This window comes from Pipra filicauda, unplaced genomic scaffold (assembly GCF_003945595.2).
Source record: "Pipra filicauda isolate LSUMZ 115617 unplaced genomic scaffold, ASM394559v2 scaffold322_size837228_pilon, whole genome shotgun sequence".
Lineage (NCBI taxonomy): Eukaryota > Metazoa > Chordata > Aves > Passeriformes > Pipridae > Pipra > Pipra filicauda.
This window is the reverse complement of record NW_024104446.1, coordinates 601,300-624,123: the sequence shown is the minus strand read 5'-3', so window position 1 is coordinate 624,123 and position 22,824 is coordinate 601,300. Positions and strand designations below refer to the sequence as shown.

Genomic DNA, 22,824 nt, shown 5'->3' with positions numbered 1-22,824 from the left:
TGTACAGTTCAGTTTTAGAGAGCCATCTGCAAAGCTGAAATTGCAAAGTTTTTATGTCGCTTTCTCAAATCCAGGTACCCTTCTGATGACAACAAATCTAATCCATGTCATAAAGCTTTGCTGGGTTTTCCCCACAGGTACTAATGCAGCTTTAGCACAGCACTGATACTCATATACTTAATGTTCTTCCAGAAATGGATTATTTGGAGACCAATACAGTCCATTTCTTCCTAAAGCAAGAAATCTACTGTTCCATGAAGAATTATGCCGCTCTATCACCATTTATTATTTATATCTAAAATGGGTGTGATGCTTTAGGAACATGGTCATAACCACAAAATGCCGACAACCTTTTAGCAGTCACAGGATGTCTTCTATGTGCACGTAGCTCCTTTGGATGTCAACAGGAATCCAAGCAGGTGAAAGAGCTGGTCCATGCAGAGCAGTATTTAACACATGAAGATGCAGAAAAGTCAAGGGACGCACAAATAAGATGCCTCCTTACATTCAGGGTTTTGTTAATATGTAATATGTAATTTTTATAAAATATTTTTTTCAATTCAGAGATAACCAGGGAGTGTTTTCACTTGTCATTATTGTGAAGATAATTTTCTCTCTTCAGGAGATGCTTGCAAGTATTTCTGCTTTGTTATGACAATGTTCAGAAAATGCTTAACTTTATGTTTCCAGTCCTTTAATTTGTACTAACTATAATAAAAAAACTTAAAGCATCAGTCTTTCCACCACACCTGCATCGGTTTCTCATACTGGAAGCAGAACTTTGGGACAAGATGGGATCTGCAGTCAATGAGGCTGATCTGTTCATTTCCAGCCCAGAATGAGCAAACACAGAGCCAGAGCCTACACATGAATGCATGCAAAGGACAAAGGCTATTCAAGTTTAGGCCATTATTAAACCAAATGCAAATCTGAAGTAAAACCCAAAACGTTAATTTCAAGCCAGATGCAAATGTCCATCACAGGTACAATCTGATGATTGGATTTACCACCACACCCTACCAGGAGCACTTGCGTTACCAATGACAGGACAAGCCACATGCCTCACCGTGCTCATCAGACCCCCAGTACCAATCCGTTTCCATTCCCTGAGCAGCAACTACGGCCGAGGTCTAACCCTACGCCCACCTTCAGCACCATGTTCCTTTCTCTGCATGCATGTATACGCTCCCACCTTCGTTTAACGCGCACGGAGCCGCCGCACCTTCCCGCACTCCCACCGCCGCCCCCCGTGCACTGGAAAAGGCTGAGCGGGATCCCCCGCCTGGCCAGGCAGGTGCGGCGAGTGCCTGGCCCCGGAGGATGCTCTGCGGCGCTCAGCCCCGCTGCTGCCCGTGCCGGTGCCCCCTGCACGGCCCAGCTGCAAAACAGCACCGGGCAGGCGACGGTCGGCGGGGGCACATCCCCTGGCCTCCCCCTGCCCCGAAATCGCCGGCGCACCCTCGGGGTGCGGGCACCGCAGCGCGGCCGGGCACCAAGGTCAGCGTGGCTCCGGCCGCCCGCAGGGACGCGGCGCTGCCCCGGCGCGGCGGAGACCCACCTCTGGCAGACATGGCTCAGGCTCGGCAGCCGCGGAGCTGCTCCTGCTGCTCCTGCTGCTCCTGCGGCGGTGGCGGCGGCGACAACGCTCGGCCCGCACCGCCCTGCACCCTCCGCGCCGCGGCGGCCGATGCGGGGGGCGGCGGCCGATGCTGGGCCGGGCCGGGGCGGGCGGGTCCGCTCCGTCCCTGCCCTGCCCTTCCCTACCCTGCCCCCCGCGGTGCGGGGCGGCGCCGAGGCGTCCCCGCGGGGCGGGAGCGCGCCTGTGTGTGCGGGTGTGTGTGTGCGGGTGCGTGTGTGCGGGTGCCGGCGCGGAGCGGGGCGGCTGCGGGGCGGGGCAGCGCTGGCGGAGACACCGCGGCCGCAGCCGCTCCTGGACGCGGTGCCTGCGCGGGGAGCGGCCCCGGCGGCGCTTGGGTGCGGCGGTGTCACCGCACGGACGGTGTGCGGGGCGCGGTGCCGCACACGGGGACAGTCGCACCGGCGGCAAAAGCCACAGACGCCGGGGAAAGCAGCGAGGCGGATCTCCAGCTCCTTGGAGCGCTGGATGGGCGGGTCTGCTCCCAGAGCCACAGCGCCTTGCGAAAGCAGCTGTGCGCGTTCGGGACCTGGCGCCGAAATCTGTGGCACAACTTGAAGTTCACCCACCGAACAGCAAAGATACACCTGCATATCTGTACGCAAATTGTATATAAACGTAGAATTTCTTGCAATCTTGTCTAGCAAAGCAGTCTTGGCGTTACCACACAGGAAAGAGCACCCAGCTTCCTCCTGGCACCTTAATAAAAGCAGGGAGCGACTGACTGCAACGCACCAGAACAAGATCAGTATCTGGTGGACACCCCTCCCCATGGTGGCCCAGCCTCCAGCCTAATAAAGCCAAATACTCCCAAGCCACACTAAAAAGAAAAACCCTACGCCACCAGATTATTAGATGCTGGCAAGAGTTAAGGAAAGCAACGATCTAGTTTATCAAGAATGACAGGTTAGAAGACCACATCAGAATAATGCAATTAAAACACTACAGCAGACTTTTATCAATTTCAGAATGGGCAACTATGAACTAAGAAACAGAAAGCACAATCTGTGATGTTCAGTGAGAAGCCAACATGCAAACTAAACGACAGGAGAGACTGAATCACACTCCTTCACTTTGCTCTACATATACTGTACATCTTCATTCTAGCAAAGAAGCCTACACAATTTCTCCATCAAAAAAACCCAACAATTACCAAATTGTCATATCTAAGAGAAGTGGTGAAGATTACATCAGTGTGTCCACAGAGCAGGAATGGGTGCTAGTAACAGATGTGCCACATGTTCCCACTGCTGTTTGCAGGTGCAGCCCAGCCAGCGTATCGGCTCTGTCAGATCAACCCTCTGGCACTGCTGCTACACTGATCACCTTCCCTATCACACCGAGTAGGGAGTGCATATGTGTAAGCAAATATGGAAGGAGCAGCAGGATGGACAGCACTCACATACCTTCTTATTGGGTGATACATGCACAGAAAATGAATCGGCACATCTGTTTGAATTTGTGCTCATGCTCACACATGGCAAAGACTTTTAGTCATATCCAGCTCTATTTACCCCAGTGTCCCCCCAACACTTCAATCATATTCCTTATGTCATTCTGTTTTCTTGCCCCTTACAAATGTTTCTAAATCGTGCAGCAGGAATAAAATAAATCTGAAGTTGTTCTTCTCCTCCCAAACTCCTATGGCATTATCCTTAGTTGATGAACTGACATCCACTTGAAAAACAGTTCCTTTCCCAGTCTTCTTTTCTGAAATCAGTGAAGTTTTCCACTTGCAAACAACTCAAATTTTCCTTCTGGTCCAAAAGAGCCAAGGTTTTCCTCAATCAATGTAGTGCGACAGGATTTTGTATTTTCAATTGAGTCATTTCCTATCCACTTCCTTCGGTGAGTTTCTGACTAGCACTATGACAGGTTCTCCTGTGTGGTACTTAATAGATGGCTTTAAAAAGAAGGTTCAGGAACATGCAGAAATTAGCTTTTTAATGAAGAACTTCCTTTCTTTATAGTGCTAGGAAGCAGGAAGGGAAAAGCATTTGTAACTTGGGTTTCTGTGGAACACAAAGAGTTTAATCCATTCATTGTGTAAACTCTCTATGGCAGAGAAGTTCAACAGACGTTTTGGTTAGAGAATTCTAAAATGGGTAAGATACAGCACTCATTTATTAAAAAGAGCTTTTTAGCTGGATTTCTGGAGGAATTGAGGCTGATAGAGTTTTATTTTCCTGTCTGTCCCCTCCATCAAGTCCCCTCCAAGAATTTTCAGATTTGGATGTAGGGAATTTCTATTCAAGTTGACTAAAAGCTATAATTCAGAAAGAGTTCTACATCCCTACAAGTTTTGTAGCAATTAGCACTTACGAAGAGAAACTAAAACGAAAGAGAAAAGCTGCAGTGGGAACAGTTACCAGTTCTGGAGGCCACATCTTCATTGGCCACAAGTACCGATCGGGCAATCTGCATGTGGGCAGCTGAATCAGCTCCTGTAGTTGCTGTCTGAGATCCTGCAAATATCTAGGGAATGTGGAAGGAAGCTGAAGAGGGTGGAAAAGGAAGGTACAGACAAGAAATGAGAAACCATTATTACTATTTTACAGATGAAGACCTCAGATAGATAGGAGATGTTGAGTCAGAGAAGGCTTGCTCACACACTATGCACTCCCTCTCTGCTTACTCCAACTGCTGTGCTCCTGATTCCCTCACTGCAGCACTGGTCTGATCCTCACAGAACTACTTTAGCTCATCAATTAGCAAAGAGTTGCTCACTTTCTATCCAAATTCACTACATTCACTCTCCGAACCAAAGGCTCAGACAAACACTAGGACATGACAGAAGGCAAGTGCAGAACCGCACAGCCAGGAAGGGTGAGCGGGAACCATTAAAGGGAACAGAAATGGTCCTTTTTAGCACCAGCAAGCCGTTGCGCTGTTTGATTGAACCATTTCCTGACTACTCTAGAAGTCCATTAGGGAGCAGTGATTGACATTGTTTTATTTCAGGCCTGAGGCTTCTGAATTAGTCAGCCAGGAAGTAGGATCCTACCTTCTGCATTCTCCTATTGACTGTGCAGACAGCCAAGGCTTCTAACTCACAATGTGAAAAGATCCATTATGATCAACATTTTTTAAAGGTATTCAGGCTTTAAGAGATCCAAACAGGCACCTCGTGATTTTTCAGAGATGTCCAAATATTAATATATTTTACCAAGCAATCATGGCTAGGCTTTGTGAACGAAGATCTGGGAACCAAGCAATAGGTGTTTTCAAATCCCCTATTGGTATTCTCAGATTTCTAAATGCCCTTGAGGAGCTAAGTATACTGTCTAAGGTCACAGAGAAAATCTATGTCAAAGCAAAGAATAAAACCTGCATCTTCAAAGAAAAGTATCCTAAATAGTGGACTGTATTCTCTGTACAGCATATCCTGCTGTCCCTTAGCCATTGTGCGAATATATAAAAGAAAGTTTTCCTTTCATCACTTTTGAACCAGTTTGTCACATTTAAAGTAGGATAGTGGTTTTAAAAATAATTAAGATCTAATCAGTTGTATGTAAATGTGTTTTTTCCCCTGAAAATCAGTGGAGGATGACTTAGCATGGACAAAAAAGCAGGCAAAAGTCAATATTACATCTTTGTCTGATGCAGATAACTCATCAGTCAGAATATACCCATCTTTGCACAATGGAGGATGTTTCCTCTTGTAAGACATTGTGAGAAAATGACTGGGTTTTTCAGAACAAAAGACAAATTCTTACAGAAGTAGACTTCGTTAAACAACTTCTGTAGGCAAGGCAAATGACAAGGATGGCCAGGATTGGCCTGAATTATCTGTTTATTTTGCTGAACTGATACTGGAATGCTGAAGAATGATGGAAACCAGAGGAATTTTCTACAAATTTTTGCAACATGTTTCACTATAACTCCACTGGCTCATTTCTTAGGGAAATCAGACCTGTAGCAGTCATACTAGAAAGAAACAAAATCTACAGCATTACTAAGCCTGATAATTTAATCAGAATTTTAATAAGCTCAGAATAAATCGCTCTCTGTGACATGAATGACAAGAAAGCAAGACGGCTCTCTTACTTTCAATGTAAGACTCTTACTGGAATCTGCAATTATTCAGTAATGGGCAGCATATTCACATAAATACATGGCCTTTCACTGATTGCAATGAGCTTCCAGAGCAGTTCCCACTAATCTCTTTTGAGAAATGTTCCCATTTATATATTTCAAAGGAGAACTGAGCCTCAAATTACTCACACCAAATATTGATAGAAATCTTCACTGAAGTTTTTTTCCCCAAATATCCCACATACATATATAAAGAGACTTAACCATCATACAAAAAAGAGGAAACAAACTCAAAAAGATAGAAAATTCCCGAGTAAGACAAATCCTGAAGTCATCCTCCTTGTTCCTTCTTTTTCCAGTTGTCTTAATCCTCTGCATGTTATTCAGCTCTTCAGATTTTCTGTGATATATGCACTTTAATGGCAAAAATTATAATATTGAACCTCTGTTATCCCAAGTCAGTACAGACTACTGGACTTGAATAACCCAAAAACTTTTACACAGATTATATAAGATCATGCCATCACATAAATGATATAGGTTTTATATAACCAAGAAATATTGGCAATCCTGGAAAACTAAGGAAAAACCCGCAGATAAGCCTATTTATATCTACTCTAGATTGCTTTTCCATCAAAATGACTACTGTGCCTGTGGGAACTTAGGACAGAAAGGCCAAAATGACCATTCATTTCTGAGTGTCAAGTCTGGAAAGATCATCATTGGGCAGCTTACTGCTGAAGAAGTTCAGCATCACCTCTATGTGTGTATCCTTATCAGAAAGATCCCAAGAAAGAGTTCAGAGTCAGAAACTTAATCAGGTTTTGAATCAGGTTCTCACAGGTTCACATATGAAACATGTACTGCAAGTAAGAGCTGTGAATAGAAGTCTATGGGACTTGGATGAGATGCATCCCAGAATCCTGAGGGAATTGCCTGGTGCAGTTCCCAAGCCACTCTCCATGATATTTGAAAACTCAAGTGAAGTCCCTGGTGACTGGAAAAAGGAAAACATCACTCCTATTTTTAAAAAGGGTGGAAAGTAGGACTCTGGGAACTATTGACCCATCAGTCTCACCTCTATGCCCGGGAAGACCATGGAACAGATCGTCCTAGAAGCTATGGTACGGCACATGGAGAACAGGGAGGTGATTGGAGACAGGCAGCAGGGCTTCACCAAGGGCGGGTCCTGCCTGACCAACCTTCTGCAATGGAGTAACTGCATCAGTGGTTGCCTCAGAAGATTTAGAGACAATCCCATAAACTGCCTTTGTTGGTAATTATACATTATAGTTTTTAGATCTGCATCAAGTAAGGGCATTAATTCACTGTGTGCCCTACTTTACTATTTACCCTAAAGAATTTTGCTGTGGCAAAATTGGTTAAATGTGCAAGTGTTTTTACATAGAGTATCTTTTACACCATGTAAAATGTGGCAGGCACTAGCTTGGTCAAAGTTCACCTTAGCAAAGATCTTAATGAACAGCATTGCAAGAATAGCAAAGAATATTCTGAATAAACTAGAGCCAAAATCTCTCAGCACTCCTACACATGGGAAAAGTTTTAGGAATGAGAAGCGAAAATTCACCTGCAGTTGCAATTACAATGAGCCAAACTCTGAGAAGAGTATAAACTACATTCTGCTGTGAACAGCCAGGCTTGTGTGGGGTTACAAGTCTGGGGTCAAAAAAATTAATTATCTAAATAGTTGTGTGTAATTTGGTATCTGATCATAAGAGATACTTACGTTTCTCCCTGTACTCCTGGAATTCACACATTGCTGAGGCTGTCTTAATTTCTCAATGCTATTTTCTTTATACATATTTTCTATTCTGAATACTGTGTTGCAGGGCCCTCTGGCTGAGAAATACAGAACTGGACAGGCTTCCCTTCAGAGCATTTCAAGATCATTCCTTAATTAGCTGGTAGATGCAATTTGATTTGAGAGACACAAAGTACTGGCTCTTTTTCAGGAGCCGTATGCCTTGTTCCTTTTCATAAGTCAAGATACCAAGCCCTGGCACCCCACCTGGCACTGATAAGTTTTATAGCTCAGGCACATGTCTGCATGTAAACACAGTCTCTTACACAAAATCTCCTGGAAATTGTGATGGCTGTTTCACAAGGACTTAGGACACACTTGGGAAAGAACATGGGCCAACCAGCCAAAGGAGCAGTCTTATGACTGTAACAGAAACAGTAACAGTAACTGGTAACAATAACTTGAATCCTGAAAGATTCCTGAAGAGATTTGGAAAAAGAGAAAAGCACTTTTCTTCTATTAGTCTTGCCCAGTACATGCAGGTACACAAATTCTGGGTATTTTCCCTCTCTTGCCTTTTAACCAATGAATTTATTTGTTGTACATGCAAGATATTCAAAACTGAGCTTTCTTATGTAATATTTTTCTTTCGGTATGATTTTAAAAAAATAGTACAAGGTGGTTTAATTTAGCCATGCAATTTTTTTTTAAGTCCACTTTTGAATCTGTTTGAGCTTAGGGCTGATGCTAATTCTCCACAACATTCGGTTGTTTATTCCCCAGCAAGTCATGCTGATAGAGATGCCAGCAGATGACTGAATTCCCAAGTTGAGCACATCACTGAAGTAAAACACGGCATCGGGCTGCCCTCTGTGGGCCGGGATCGGGCTCCGGGATGAGTTGTTTTGCAACAGCTCATGGAGACCGATTAATGTCAGTCCAAGATTTCTACATCTGAATATAGAATTTTGACTTATGCTGTACATGCAATGCCAGTATCACAACTGGGTCTCTGCTGCCGAAGAGGAAGCAGGACATGCAGACTGCTGCAGACTGCAGTGTCTGATGCAACAGTCAGGCACTCCGGGTACTAATCACAGCTCAATATACTGCACCTGGGAATTCCTGGGAGACCCAGACACTGGGGGTAACAGCTCCTGAACATAAAACCAGAGAAACTAAATCGCTAGAAATACTTCGCTTGGCACATGAGCTGCCAGGCAGGAATCAAGTACAGCATATTACAGCACTACTCCAAGATCTAATCAGGAACAGGTTCCATTATATTAGGCATATTACAAACACAGGTCTGCTTACTTCAGCATTGCACAACATGAGGACTTAGTGTCAAACTAGTCCAAATCAGCCTGAGGCAAAAGAACAGGGATGAGCAACAGAAATATTCCTGCATGACACTGGGTCTACTGCAGACTTCATTTTCTTTGCTCAGTCAGTAGTGCCTCCAGCTCAGTTCCTTAAAGGCTTTATCCAAGTACAGACGCTTGCTCCTATAGGGCTGATGACTCAGAAAAAATTACAAAGGATCAAGCTGTACATACTTTTTCTGGAAATGCAGTTTGGCTCAGAGTATACCTTCTGAACATGAAATCCTATGAGAAAGCGGAGAGGTAGAGGTGGCTCCCTCTACCCTCACCTGCAGGTAAAATAATGCAATGGAGATGTACATGGTCACTCTCACCTCTGTGGAAACCACATGAGAATTCAATTAGTTGTCAAGAAGGGCCAGTCTCTGAATACAAGACTCTTCCTAAATTCATTGGGGTTTAGTTGTTGCAAAGATGATGCAAAGATGCAAATATCATGTGGCATGTGACAGCCACAGGGGTACGTCAATGTCTTTATAAACTCAAATCAGTCCCGTAGCTTCAAATAACATAATTTGAGAACCAAGCAGGACAAGTGAACTGCTAATGATGGGCTGTCACGTGTAGCAAGCAAAGCTCTTACAAGCCAAGTAATACACAGCAGTTAAGCCCAGAGGCAATATTACTAGTTGACATACTAGTTCATTCTACACGGTATACACAGGGTTATTTTTTTCCCTAGAAACATTCTATGAGGGAATCTCTCTAAATCCTGCTGCTTTGTGTCCCAGAGGTTAAGCCAGGTCAGCTGCGCTCTCTGCTGGTGAGAGCTGGAACTCTCGGGATTCAGTGGCCACCTTCCCGACAAACAGATGGAGAAAATCGCTGGAATTTTGTCACTCAATTTTATGGGTAGTGAACGCTGGAGAGCGTTGTGACACTAGTATTTGGGCCCTTCTAGATAACTGTGCTATCAATAATTTAAAATTAATCATGAAGCCACTATCGAGTGACTTGCAACATAAATATTTTTGACACTTGCTTCAAAATTTCACGTCAGACTCCCTAAGAGATTTCAATTATGCCTCAGGACAGAGATATGTGAATTGAAACTCTAACAAAATCTTACTTTTAATTGTGGACTAATGAGAAAGAGCACTCTGCTGAAAGCTTCTATACTTGCATGGTACTAGTGTGCCTGAATTAATTTGCATAACTCATACAGACTATCAAGATCAGCTTTTGCTTATGATTAAACAGATTATCTGATGACATTTTAGGGATCAACAGATTATAGCCCTTAATCTAAAGATGTAAGTAACAATGAAATCTTATTATGCATTAGAAAACAAACAATGCAGTCAGAGCTTATCTGAACATTACTTGGAAATCTCTCAGTAGGGTCAAGGCTAAGCACCTGAATTCTCCCCAGAAACACAAACAGATTCTGGTTGCCAGACTTCTCTCTCTGCAAACACTCAGATGAAATACTGAGGGAACCAATTTATAGCAGACAAACAGTCAATTATTTTGTTTCCAGTATTTCAGGGCAACATCCAGTTTTATGTCTATTTATAACATAGACTTTTGCAGTCATTAGTGTTGCAATACAGCATAAACTCAGTAGTCTATCTTTAATCTCCTTGCTTCAGCTTCCACTACCACAAGAACAAGTAAACTTGTGCTCCTGCTAACCTGCAGACTTCAGTGAAATTGGCTAAGCTCTAACTGGTCACATTCAAGTGTATTTTATTTGGTTTCAGTAATTTATTATATGCTAGCATTTGCAGACACCCTGTTGCAGAACATTCATATATTTACTTATGGAGGAAAACCTGGATTATAATGCTTCCAGTGGAATAGAAACATTTCAGGAAAACATGATGTGTTTGGAAAATAAATGTCTCATTTCACTGATAACATGTACTTCTGACCTCCTCGTGGTCTCCTTTACAAGCCATTATATAAGATAAATCAGGGTACAGACAGTGTAACTGAAGCACAAACATAAGCAATAGCTACTGGGCAGGCAATATTTGCCTGGTGTTGAGTCTTCCACAGTATCGGTGAATGTTGGTGTCAGAAGACACTTGCAGATGTGACAGGTAAGCAATAAGACAAAAGATTAATCACTAAGAAGTTTGTAACCATCAGAAGACAAATGAATATCTGCACATAAGGAGCAGATGTGCAGATGTGGAGCAGGATACACATGCCAGGAAATGCCTGAAAATGGGATTTATGAAATACTGCATGAGCTGATTACATGGTGCTGCCAGCAAATCAGCAAGGAGGGAGCTGATGCACACAGATGAGAGCACAGACAACCAGAAATTCATGGCAGAAAATGACCTGAGTTCCAGTGCTTGCTCTTCAGTATGTAATGCACAACATGCTTGCTTTCTGTAATAAAGTCCAGAATCAGACAGGTATGAAGATGAAGTTAACAATCCCTTTAGCCCTCCTAAAAAGCAGAGATCATGCTGAGCCACTAAAACTTCATTCTTTATTTCATCCAAGTAGTCACTGAAAACATAGATGTCAATCTGATTATTATAAACACAATAAAATCCAGAATATCAACAGATACTGGGCACAGCTCTACTTGCAAGTTTTCATCCTAGGATACAAAAATGCACCTTCCAAATTTTCAGCTTCTCTGAAGTGAAAGTCCAGACTGCAAGAAGTTCTTCTGTAATGTAGACAAATGCATCCATTAGACACTGGCTTGATGCCATCAATCCAAATAGCAGAGAAATTTTCAGATAGAAAGGCTAGCCAATTATCTCACTCTCTCACTCCATCTAAATTGATTTAATCTAGACAATTTCATTAATCTGTAAGAAGGAGAAAAGTTCCCAAAAGCTCTATCAATTAGAATAGCCTCACTTTCACACTGTCTTCTCACATTCAAGCAAAACACTAACTCACTGCATGTATTGCCCCAAAAAAAGAACTGTTTCGCCAAAAAAACCCCCAACACCCTCAAACCATCAGAACTCTGCTCTCAAGAGTACTAAAATAGGTAGTAATACTTGTGTTTATTTCGGTGGAAACATTATAAAGCATGAGCAGGTGAAGATGTATTGTTGTATGTGATATGACACTGGTAGCTCGTCCATAACTGCATCATCTCCAATTAAATCACCTCCAGTGAGAACAAGAAGTATCCAAACAAAATGTAACCTTAGCTAAGTTCTTCTGCACTGACCCTGGTGAAAGAATTTTTCCCTTAGTTTCCAGTGATTTGCATTATTACTGGTCTGTGAATATTTATCCAATATTCCCAGCAGTGAGAAATACATACATATACTTGAGAAACTAAGAGACTACTTTAAAAAAACATTCAAAAAGTATATCTATAATTTGCAATAGATATAAGCACTACAGGTTGGATTCTGCATGTATGGCTACACATTCAAGCTATTGGTAAATAAATGCAGGCTTATGTGCAGAGACTCAATTTGTTTAATAAGCTTAGGAATAATCATTTAACTGTGGTATTTTCTTTGTTTCCTCTGCTGGAAGGCATTTCACATTGAGAAGTCCTAATAAGAAGTCACTTTTACAATCAAAATCTTAATTTCAACAGCTATGAAATATTCTGTTTAAATAATAATGAATTTATATACATAAGGCACTCTTAGAAAAGCTTTACCTCACCATCTGTAAATCTGTGACTTATGATTTCCTAAATTGTTAAGCATGCTTAGGAATACTCTCAGAGTTATAAAACTGTCTCTTTTTATATCTTCATGATATCTTACTGTTTCTTTATTCATTCTGCTGCTCAGAAATGGGAAGGCCCAGGCACATTCAAAAGACATTTTTTCAGAAACAAACAGATTGCAAAGAGCATCTTAAATTACCATGTTCTCTTAGACACCCTAATCAAGTACGTGTGCCTTATATCCACATTTTCTTCTGAAATGATGCAGGCTCCAAAACGGTATCTACGGTGAGAAAAGGGGAAGGTGCTCATTAACATGGTAAATGGCATCACACTGATGGGAGGAAAGTTGTTCCACTACTGTGGTTGTGCTGACAAAATTTGCATTAAAAACCACAACTCATCTTTAACTTTTTAATGAAAGCAATAAGAATTTCAAATAAAAACCATACAAGCAGGCTGAAAGTAACACTTGAACTATACTTATATAAAAATAATAATATAAACAAAATAAATAGCTAAGTATTACATATTAAAATATACATAAACATTAATAATAATCTGGGTGTATTGCAAAACTATAGTCGATGACACTTAAATTCATCTGAAGACAGATTTGTCTCCTAGAGCACACTTAAAAAGTCTAACAGAACTTTTAATGTTAAATGATAGAAGATAGGCACCTTCCAAATGCAGCATCTATCCAGTTAATAATTACCTAAACACAGAGATGGTACATGTGTTTCACCATGTGACTATCCACACAGAAAATTTACATTTCTGTATGAACATCTATAGAATAGAACTTGACAAACCACGAGTAAGCAGATTTTAAAAACCGAAGAAGTAACACCTTTTAAATTCTTATTTTATATATATGGATTTTAAAAAGGAAATAGCTAGCCCTGCAGTGGAGGTGTCCACATACAACTACTATTTACTTCCATAGAGTACCTGGACTGTAGCTCTCTGTGCCTGCAAAGCACAGAGGTAGTAACAGCAACCAGTACAGCAGAATCATGGTAAGACTTTATCACAGGGTCAACAGTCATAGTCTGACTTCCCAGGTGACACAATTTAAAGAACAGAAGTTAAAGAGTAGTTTTGTCATGTCTTTGGATTCATCTCTCTCTGCTTTCTCTTAGCATATGAGGAAGTTGGTGTTCATTCATCTCAAAAAATTAATGAGGCAGCTTTTCTTCATTTGGTACTACAGGTTCTCTTCCTTTTCCCCTACTAGTCTTTCACCTTCCCAACATTTCACTCTCTGCCGTGCCAAAGCAATCTTGTTCTCCTAGTGCCCAAATATTATCCCATGAATTGCAGCTGTTCCCAAAACATCACACCACTTGCTAGCTACATCCATAACCTCTGCTCACCCCACCTTACCTCTGCTTTTTGCATGGCACTGGAAAATGGCAGGGATGATCTTTTTCTTTGAAGTATTTGATTTGGAGGTGAAATAAACCCATCTTTGCCTCTTTCTCTCTGTAAAACAAATAAACAAACAAACAAAATAAACAAAACACCCCCAGTGAAATGGGTAATGTGCTCATTGCCACAAGCCCTCTTAGATGTGGTTCTCTGCAAGCCCCAGGCTAACCACAGTCAGACAGGACCATGCCACCCACTCAACCTGCCTTTCACCCAGCAGCAACAAGATTGAATCATTAAGGTTGGAAAAGACCTCCAAGATCCTCAGGTCCAATGTTTGACCTCACACCACCATGACCACTAAATCATATGGCAAAGCGCCACATCCACTCATTTGGTGGTGACTCTACCGCTTGTCACTGTCTTTCTGAGCTTATCACCCTTGTGCTGCTTTGTGGATAGCTGGGCACGTCATCGTATCCTTGAGGATCTCACCGTCCCTGTGGACAGTGACAGACCCAAAATGTTCCAGTAGACGGCAATCTGGGCCTTTGGCCATCCATGCCAGGGCTGTTCCGCATCTGTACCATGCTGGCAGGCGGGTGGAGGTGGCGGTCTCCCCACTCTCATGATTCTGAGGGGCACATGTAGCCCCAGAGACCTTTGTGGGAGCCTGATGGCAGCGTCTGGGCACAGGGACAGCAGAGGTGGGTGCCTCTTCCCCTCACCTGAGCCAGTGTGTACCCAGGCGGCCAAGAAGACAATGGCATCCTGGCTGGGATCGGGAATAGTGTGGCCAGCAGGACCAGGGAAAGGCTTATCTCTCTGTACTTGGCACTGGGGAGGCCACACCGCAAGTGCTGTATCCCTGGGCCCCTCAATTCAGGAAGGCCATTGAGGTACTGGAGTTTGTCCAGAGAAAGCAATGGAGCTGAGGAAGGGACTCGAGTGCAAGTCCTATGAGGAGCGGCTTAGGGAGCTGGGAGTACTGAGTCTGAAGAAAAGGAGACTCAGGGGTGACTTTATCACTCTCTACAACTACCTGAAAGGAGGTTGTGGCGGGTTGGGTATCATTCTCTTCTCCCAAGCAATGAGCAACAGGACAAGAGAATATAGTCTTAAGCTGTGTCAGGGGAGGTTTAGGTTGGACATTAGGAAGAACTTCTTCACAGAAAGGAGTATTAGATATTGGAATGGGCTGACCAGGGAAGCAGTGGAGTCACCTTCCCTGGAGGTTTCAAGGAAAGAGTGGAGGTGGCACGTGGTGCCATGGTCTGGTTGACCTGGTGGTGTTCGGTCATAGGCTGGACTCGATGATCTCAGAGGTCTTTTCCAATCTAATCGATTCTGTGATTCACCTCCCTGCCCGGGAATTGCCCGCAGAGGCGGGGGCTGGCTCGGGGCTCCTGGGGCTCGGTGCCCGCTGCCAACCTGGGACAGGCGGCCCGGGCGGAACGCGGCGCTCCGGGCGGAGCGGAGCGGGGCGGGCAGGGCCGGCAGGGCCGGGCGGCGTGCGGGGGGTGGCGGCCCCTGCAGGGCACCCGGAGCCTCGGCAGCCGCCGCCGCCGCGCCCGGCGGTGTCAGTGCCACGGTGTCCGCCGGGGAGCGAAAGGCAGCGCCGGCGCCCGCCCGCCCGATCCCCGCGGCCAGGCCCCCGCATGCAGCCCTCACCCTGGAGCGGCGGCGGCGGCGCATCGAGGAGCTCTCGCGGTCCTCCCGGCAGCGGCTGCTGCAGTCGCGGGACAGGATGTTCTCCAAGTTCACCTCCATCCTGCAGCACGCCGTGGAGGCGGTAAGGCCGCCGGCGGGCCCGGCCACGCCGCACCGGGGCTGCGAGCCGGGCCTAGCGCCGAGCGCGGGGCAGGGGCTCGGACGGGCCCGGAGCCCCTTCCCCGCCGGCCCCCGGGGCTGCCGCCGGCCGGGACACCGCGGGGCGCGGGTCCGGACCCGGCTCGGCCCTGCCGCGGGCCGGGGAGGTGGAGGCCGAGGGGGAGGCTCCGCGGGGAGCGCGGGGAGGGAGCGAATCGCCCCAGCGCGGCCCTGCAGAGCCGGGGGTGCCGGGGGAGGACGGAGCGGCCGCTGCCCGGGCGGCCCCGGCTCCGCTTCCGCTGTCACCGCCGGGCACTGCCGGGCCCGAGGGCAGCCCGGGCCCGGCCCTCACTCGGCCCGTGCCTTTCGGCGACACAAACAATAAAGGAGGTGAATCAGGAAGCTCCTCAGGATTTTCATATTGTAGCGGTCAGCAGACAATAGCCGCCGTCTCCGGTGCTTCTGCGGGACCGTGTCACTTTCCCAGTGACGTTTTTCACCTCCGGTTTATTGTCTCGTTGGCCGGGAGCACCCGGGGCTGTGTTTGTGCCCCGAGCTGTGCTGGGCCTGTTTGTGAGCTGCCATTGCTGCAGGCCGCGTTCGGCTCTGCCTGTCCATACCGCTTATTTTTGTTTGCTTTTTGCTGAGGCGGGGTCCTGGTGGTGATTCCCTGCCTTTCAGCACCTCTCCCACTAAGCCAACACTCCTGCGAGACTTAAACGTGAAGAGATGCTAAAAGCTGGCGGTGAAATACTGCTGGAAGTGAAGGTGGAAAGTGTTGGAGGAAAATTGTTGAAATAGTTGCAAAAAGAGCTTGCAGGCTAAATCCTAATGGTTGTAAGAAGAGCCTGCATGCCAAATGCTGCCTCATGTGAGGGGCAGCCTTTGTGCATTAATGTATGCTTTGTGCATTAATGTATGCTTCGATACTGCACTGGAGCACATCCTTGGCTTTATGTGTGCCTGTGGATCTGTAGGACTATTCAGTTTTAAAAGTTAGGCATGTATTAATTAATTGCAGTTTGCTCTTTTAGTGGTAAAGTGGCATTTGGAAAGAAATGTTTTAAATAATGACAAAATATCTTATTTGAAAACACTCTGACCACATGAGAATGCCTTCAATAGACAGTGCTTTCTTTGGAGGGGAAACAGAAATTAGTGCCTGCCTGACTAAGGAAAGCTTGTTATGGTGAGCTGTGCCACATTTTGAGTGAGACCGGATGACTGAGAGATGCAGGAGTGGAGGAGAAGTTACTGTTTCAGGCCTACCAATTCAAGAGATCTAATAGAAGTTATTCCTAGAGGAATGTTTACATTATTGATGTGTGCAAAAATTAACAAAAAGAACTGCATTTATTTGAGATCCATAAAAAGAAAAATAGGAAAAACGAATGAGCTAAATGAAAAAGGAGAAAAGTAGAAATAATAGGGACTAGACAATCTTTTGATAAAAAAAGAAAAACAAAATACAGAAACAGATTGATACCATCATTTTGCAAGTGAGTGCAGTCGAACAACATGCTATTTGTCCTTGCTCGACTCTGGTGTCCCTTTTGGAATTGCCTCATTCTGCTACCACCAATGTGATGGATCTCCTGATAACAAATACTGCACTAAATTGCATTTACAGAGTTGTGACAAATACTGAGCACCACACACTGGGAATGAGACATGGACTCACAAAAGCAAGAGGATATTAAGAATGTTTCTTACTGGATCTAGAAATTTTAACTCACCAATTCAAGACTGAACTGAGAAATAGAAATTTTTCACCAGTTTGGGGGCTGTATGTGACTTAAAGTGGGTGTTTCATTCTGTCTGTAATGAAAGTATGTGGGTTGCTTGGCTATGCTATGCTGAAAATGAAAAGTAATGAATCCCAAATATTAGATAAGTCCACTTTGATGCTGCCTGCTGTTTTCAGAACCTAGAGAATTGCTGTTATTGCTGTGGAGCAAATGTAGCTTGTGCAGCCCCAAGTGGACTCTGAACCCTGAATATCAGCAATAGAACTCGTTACTAAGATATCAATTCTCGAAGGTTTTGGGTGCCTGCCTCCCATAGGAATTCAGTTGCAGCTGAACAATTTTCAGCTGAGCTGGACACTTCAATACACTTGAAGAGCCTGGGCTTAGATTTCATGGGTGGGACTACTTTAAATCAAAATGGTTGGTGAAGCCCTTCTCCCCTGTCCTTTCTCCTGCACTTCACTTACATAATGCTCCTGCCCTGCCTCAGGGCCCACAGGCCTACAGACTTTAGAGAGATGCATTTAAACAGTACATTACTATGCTGTTAGATAATCATTTCTATCTTACCCTCAGTGTGCCATCCCTCTGAACTCTTGACAAGGAGTTCCAAAGGTTGACAGTCTGATAGACATGGCAGTATTTGCCTTTTACTTGTTGTGAATGTATCACTCTTCAATTGACTGCCTTTGTGACAGGACTGTGCTGAGGCAAACATAAGGGATCAGCTGCTTTTATTAAGACCTTTTCATACCAGGACTTTTTCCTGGAATGGTTATGGTGGTGTTCAAGGCCAGGCTGGATGAGGCTTTAAACAACCTGGTGTAGTGGAAGGTTCCCTGCCCATGGCAGGGGGATATGAACTAGATGGTCTTTAAGGTCCCTTCCAACCCAAACCAGTCTATGATTCTATGATTCTACATTGAATAACCCAAAACTTTCATTTTTTTCTACCTAAGTTGCCCAAGTGTTTGAAATCATATTCATGATTTTCATTACAATTGAATTCTAGTTTTTGTCACCTCTTCTGTCAACCCTGCCAGTATTTTAGGTATTTTTTTGCTTTCTGGATTTCTCTGCAGCATCCAGATGAGCAAGCACTACTGTGCTACTGTGCTGACAGAGCACCCTTAGATTGGGTTGGGTGAGTTGGTAAGAATGGTGGACAGGACTGCAGTCCTTGTTCTGTTACCTTACTTCAGGGCAAAACAGAAATGCTGTTGCTTCATGGGGTTAATATTATTGAATCTATGACAGTTTATGTATGGCTTGTCCTCGAGATGTTTTCCATTTGCTATGCATTTCTGATATACTTTTATCCCAAAGGGCTATCCATGAGCGCTACATTCTCAGTAACAACAGAATGTAGTGTACAGTAACAAAGCAGCAAGTTAGACTTCTTTTTCTCTTATCTTGTGCTCTTCACTCATCTTTCCCTGGACAAAATATTTTGTCTGTAAAGTGGCCAGTCACTGTTCAAAGGGCTTTTGTTTGTATTTGATTTTGGCTTTTAGATGTTTCATCTTAATAGTCAACTCGAAGGGAGGTTTTTGAGCTGTGTACCTTGAGCAGGAAAAATATTATTTTGGTTGTTTTGAATTTTGCAATTTGCTGTCAGACAAATATATTTTCATCTCTCTGTTGGTACCAGGGAGTGAATTAAGACTTTGGTGTCTGCTGCACATTCTTGAGACCCCCTTTCTACCAGCCTGTTATTCCACTATATCTCTTACACTGGGAGCTTAACATAATTTTAAGTAGCTTCTTTTCTTATTTTTGAGGTGGAACTAAGGTTTGAAAGAAACCGAGTCACTTGATGTAGGCATTGCTCCAAAATCATGAGCTGCATAACTGATCAGAACAGAATTTATTCTTCTTGAACCCACTTTATTTAATGTAATGACCTCACATTACTCATTGTTTTAATGTTGTGCTGCTTTAACAAATTATGATGACAAAATTTAATGCATGGCTTGCAAGCATCTGCAGCCTTAATTTTATATGTGAAAGCAGTGGCCATTATAAACTCTGTACATCCATCAGCTGAAGATCAAATAAACCTTCAAGCATTAGTCCTTTTACACATTTACTGTCAGCCCAGACATTCACACTAGTGGAGTGGTAAGATTGAAGAAAAACATCAAGTGACTGCTGTAGTTTTCCTTGTTTCACTCAGGGCAGTGTGTACACTTCCCCTTCCTTTCTCTTTGACCCAGTTTCTGCTTTCTTTTTTACTGTGACATCTGACCGGAAAGTACCTGTTATTTTTTTATACAGTGTTCTCTTTAGTTTTTGTCCAAAAGATACTGATACTGAGGTTGTCCGAAAGATATCACTAGCTTCTGATGTTTCTGTTCTTTTCAGTATTGAATTGCACTTCTGAAAAGCTTACATGAAAAATACATGCACAAAAGAATTTCTATTAAATACTGAATATTTCTAAATGTCTTTGTCCTTGATGTTACTTTTTTTCCTGCCTAAACACAAATTTTATATACTTTTAAAAACTACGTGGAATTGTATTTTGGACAGGTTTTGTAATGAGCAGACTGTAGTTCTGGTCAAAGATCTCTAGTTCTCCTGAGAATAACACTTTTCCTGGAAGGAGTGGGGTTTGATCTTTGTTTACATATTGTCACCAGAATGATAAGGCAGCATGTGTTAAGTTTAGCTAGCTCACTCCTAGGAAGCCAAACTGCTGGAGTTGGGCACCAGATGGAAGAGCTAATCAGTATCTGCTCCAATGGGCTGGTTTTTAGTGGTGTTCACTGAGTTTTGGCTATTTGATATACCAGCACCTGCACTGCAGTCTTGAAGATGTTGGGTTTTTTCCCCAAAGGAAGAGAACTTCAGTTGAGAGTAGGAATCAATAGCTCAAAATTAGTAAGAACATAGGTAATTACATTAAGATTAATAAAATGGTGAGAAATAACTGTACTTCTAAGGTAATTCCTTCAAATTAGACAAATAGCAGGAATTAATGGCCTTCACAATGAATTTTGGTTTGCTTCAGAATCTGTAGACAGGTCTGAGTACTTATACAATAGAGTGGTTATTCATGATGGCAACTGTGACATGTATTTCATCTCAGCTGCTAGCTAATAATTCATCCTAAAATAGAAACTACAACTTCATCCTAGAATTACCTGTCCTGGTAGGGTATGTCAACCAAGTGTTTAGGAGCTGACATTTTTCTAATGCCTTCCAGTGCTTGGCTTTGTTTACATGTAAGGTGGTATCTTGGTCTTGGTCTTTACCTTGATTTTGTGTCTGTGGGGGTTTTTGGGTGTGTCCTTTGTTTTTTTTTTTTCAATTGGTAAAACACTTATTTCAGAATAATGCTGCTGGAGTTACATCTCGGTGGCAAGGCTGATCATGTGTTCCCAACAGGATACCTGTACACGTCTACAGGTGCACACACCTGCTAATGATATCTCTATGTGGTATGTCTGGCTTGCAGTCCTCAGTTAGAGGAGACTGTGGAATCACTGAGTGTTTTAATTTAAAAGGGCAGGACCTGTCCCTGAATTACTTTTTCACCTCTGAGAAGAATCCCTGGAGGCATTTGTTGGGAGGGAGAGTGTCTGTATCCCCTGTTCTCTCCCGTGGTAGATAAATTATTGACAGTGCTGAGAAGCGAAATCCTTTTCCTGGCACTGCTCAGAAGCACTTAATTCATCTTGAGGCAGATGAGGCTAGAAGAAGTGGAGAGGAAAATCACATCAGCCAAGGATAAATCTTTAACGTTATCTATCATGTGTTACTTTGGAAATAGAGTGGTCTGAAAGGCCTTTATTCCTCAAAAGTTGTCTCTACTATTTGTCAGCCAGCGTTGAGGTTTTGGTATATTTTTTTTACAGAAAGATGCTAAATGATCATTACATTGCTTGAAATATACATTTACAGCAGCAAGTGCGACATATGAAGTATGATACAAAATAATCACATGCTCAGTCTTCAGTTTGTTCAGTTATTCTTCTGAATTTCAATAACCTCATAAACATCGTAGTAAAATAAACTAGTTTTGTCCAGTGTGTGCTGCCCTGATATTTCTTCTGTGGTAGATGGTGTGCTAAAGTGCTGCTCCCAGTGCCCAGCCATGGAAATGTGGAAGACTTTGTGGGTGCACACTGTCAGGGAGAGGATAAGCACTGTCAGTTTGATTTCCTAGTTGCCATTTTGGAGGGCACATTTCCACCCAGGATGCAGGCGGAGATAGTTGCCAAGCACCACTACTTTTTCAGAGTCTTGCATGTCAAAGTCCTGTGTGCAAAGGGCCATTAACAATTAGCATTCCACTTATCTCACATGGCATGCTGTTCATATACTGGGCTCTACAGCTTTACTAAGATAAATTTAAGTGTCATTAAATTCAAGGCAAAGAAGAGACTGACGTGGAAAATGTCCAGAGCTTTTGCAAAAAGACCAGCACTACCTAGGGAAGACCATACAGACACCTGGGCCCTGTGCATGTGTTTGCCCAAGAACAGGGACAACTCAGCACTTATTAGACCCTACAAGGAGTCACCAGAGGAATTCAGAGTTACTAGTCTCAAATGTGGTATCTGTAGTTTTTTGGGGGAGAAAACTTTCCCACTGTGAGGTTGACTGAACCCTGGCACAGATTCCTGGAGAAGTTGTGGAATCTCCATTCTTTGATGTATTCAAAAGGCATCTGGACATAGTCCTGGGTAGTTGGCTCTAGGTGACCATGCTGGAGCAGGGGGACTCCAGAGATATCTCCAGAGACCCCTTCCAATCTCAGCCCTTCTGAGATTCTGTAAAGTGGTGGGGGTTTTCCCTATAGAATTGCTGATTTTACCAACTCAGAACATTTTATATTGTGGTCACAAATTCAGTGTTTGCCTCAACTCTTTCTTTGGAGAACAGAGAGGGGAAATGGTTGTGGTCCTCATTTTTTCACATGCTGCCTATGGTGTAATGGGCCACAGGGCACCAGGTCTCCAGCTGAGTTGGGAAGGAGCAGTGCTGATGGTGACTAAGTGGGAGGCTGTGTTTTATTCTTGCAGCATGTTATTCCTGGATGCTGGTCACACCCAACCAGCCATCCCAGATTCCTCCAGAAAAGAAGAAACTTTCTTTTCTCTCAGAAATGAAATAAGAAATGTGCTTGTTTAAAAACAAACAAACAAACAAACAAATAACCTGCCAAGTTCTGGGGATGGTCCTACTGTGGGGGAAAAAAAACAAAACAAAAAACACAAAACCAAAAAACCATCACCAAAAACTGAACAAAGATCTTTTGAAAGAACTTGTGGTTAACAGGAAAAACTGTATGAAGCAACTAATTGGTATTTTTAAGGGAATAGAGGAGGAGAGGAGAACAGAGTGTACAAAAAAGGAAAATGGCATCAAGAGCAGATGTAAAAGAACATGATTTTTTCTACAGGACAAAACTGTGATCTAGACTAGAAACACAGGTTTCTAGTGTTGCTTTGCTGTAT

At 43.6% G+C, this 22,824-nt stretch overlaps 2 protein-coding genes and 1 long non-coding RNA gene across 3 annotated transcripts in view; 1 reads left to right on the top strand and 2 right to left on the bottom strand.

Annotated features, from left to right (window-relative positions):
- The window catches only part of ABLIM1 (actin binding LIM protein 1), a 196,634-nt gene extending 194,597 nt beyond the window's left edge, over nucleotides 1–2,037 (bottom strand). The window contains exon 1 of the mRNA XM_039383744.1: nucleotides 1,559–2,037. Coding sequence (XP_039239678.1) covers nucleotides 1,559–1,571 — 13 coding nt within the window. The 5' untranslated portion in view covers nucleotides 1,572–2,037. The remainder of the gene's footprint in view (nucleotides 1–1,558) is intronic.
- An 8,624-nt stretch (nucleotides 2,038–10,661) lies between these two features.
- On the bottom strand, nucleotides 10,662–16,186 carry LOC113997846. Its single transcript, XR_003544234.2, has 4 exons — nucleotides 15,474–16,186; nucleotides 13,818–13,916; nucleotides 12,628–12,711; nucleotides 10,662–11,450 (listed from the first exon to the last, which is right to left on the bottom strand). It is a non-coding gene; the product is annotated as an uncharacterized LOC113997846 (long non-coding RNA).
- Nucleotides 15,345–22,824, top strand: part of FHIP2A (FHF complex subunit HOOK interacting protein 2A) — a 34,018-nt gene continuing 26,538 nt past the window's right edge. The window contains exon 1 of the mRNA XM_027740017.2: nucleotides 15,345–15,594. Within this exon, the coding sequence (XP_027595818.1) occupies nucleotides 15,550–15,594 (45 nt within the window). The 5' untranslated portion in view covers nucleotides 15,345–15,549. The remainder of the gene's footprint in view (nucleotides 15,595–22,824) is intronic.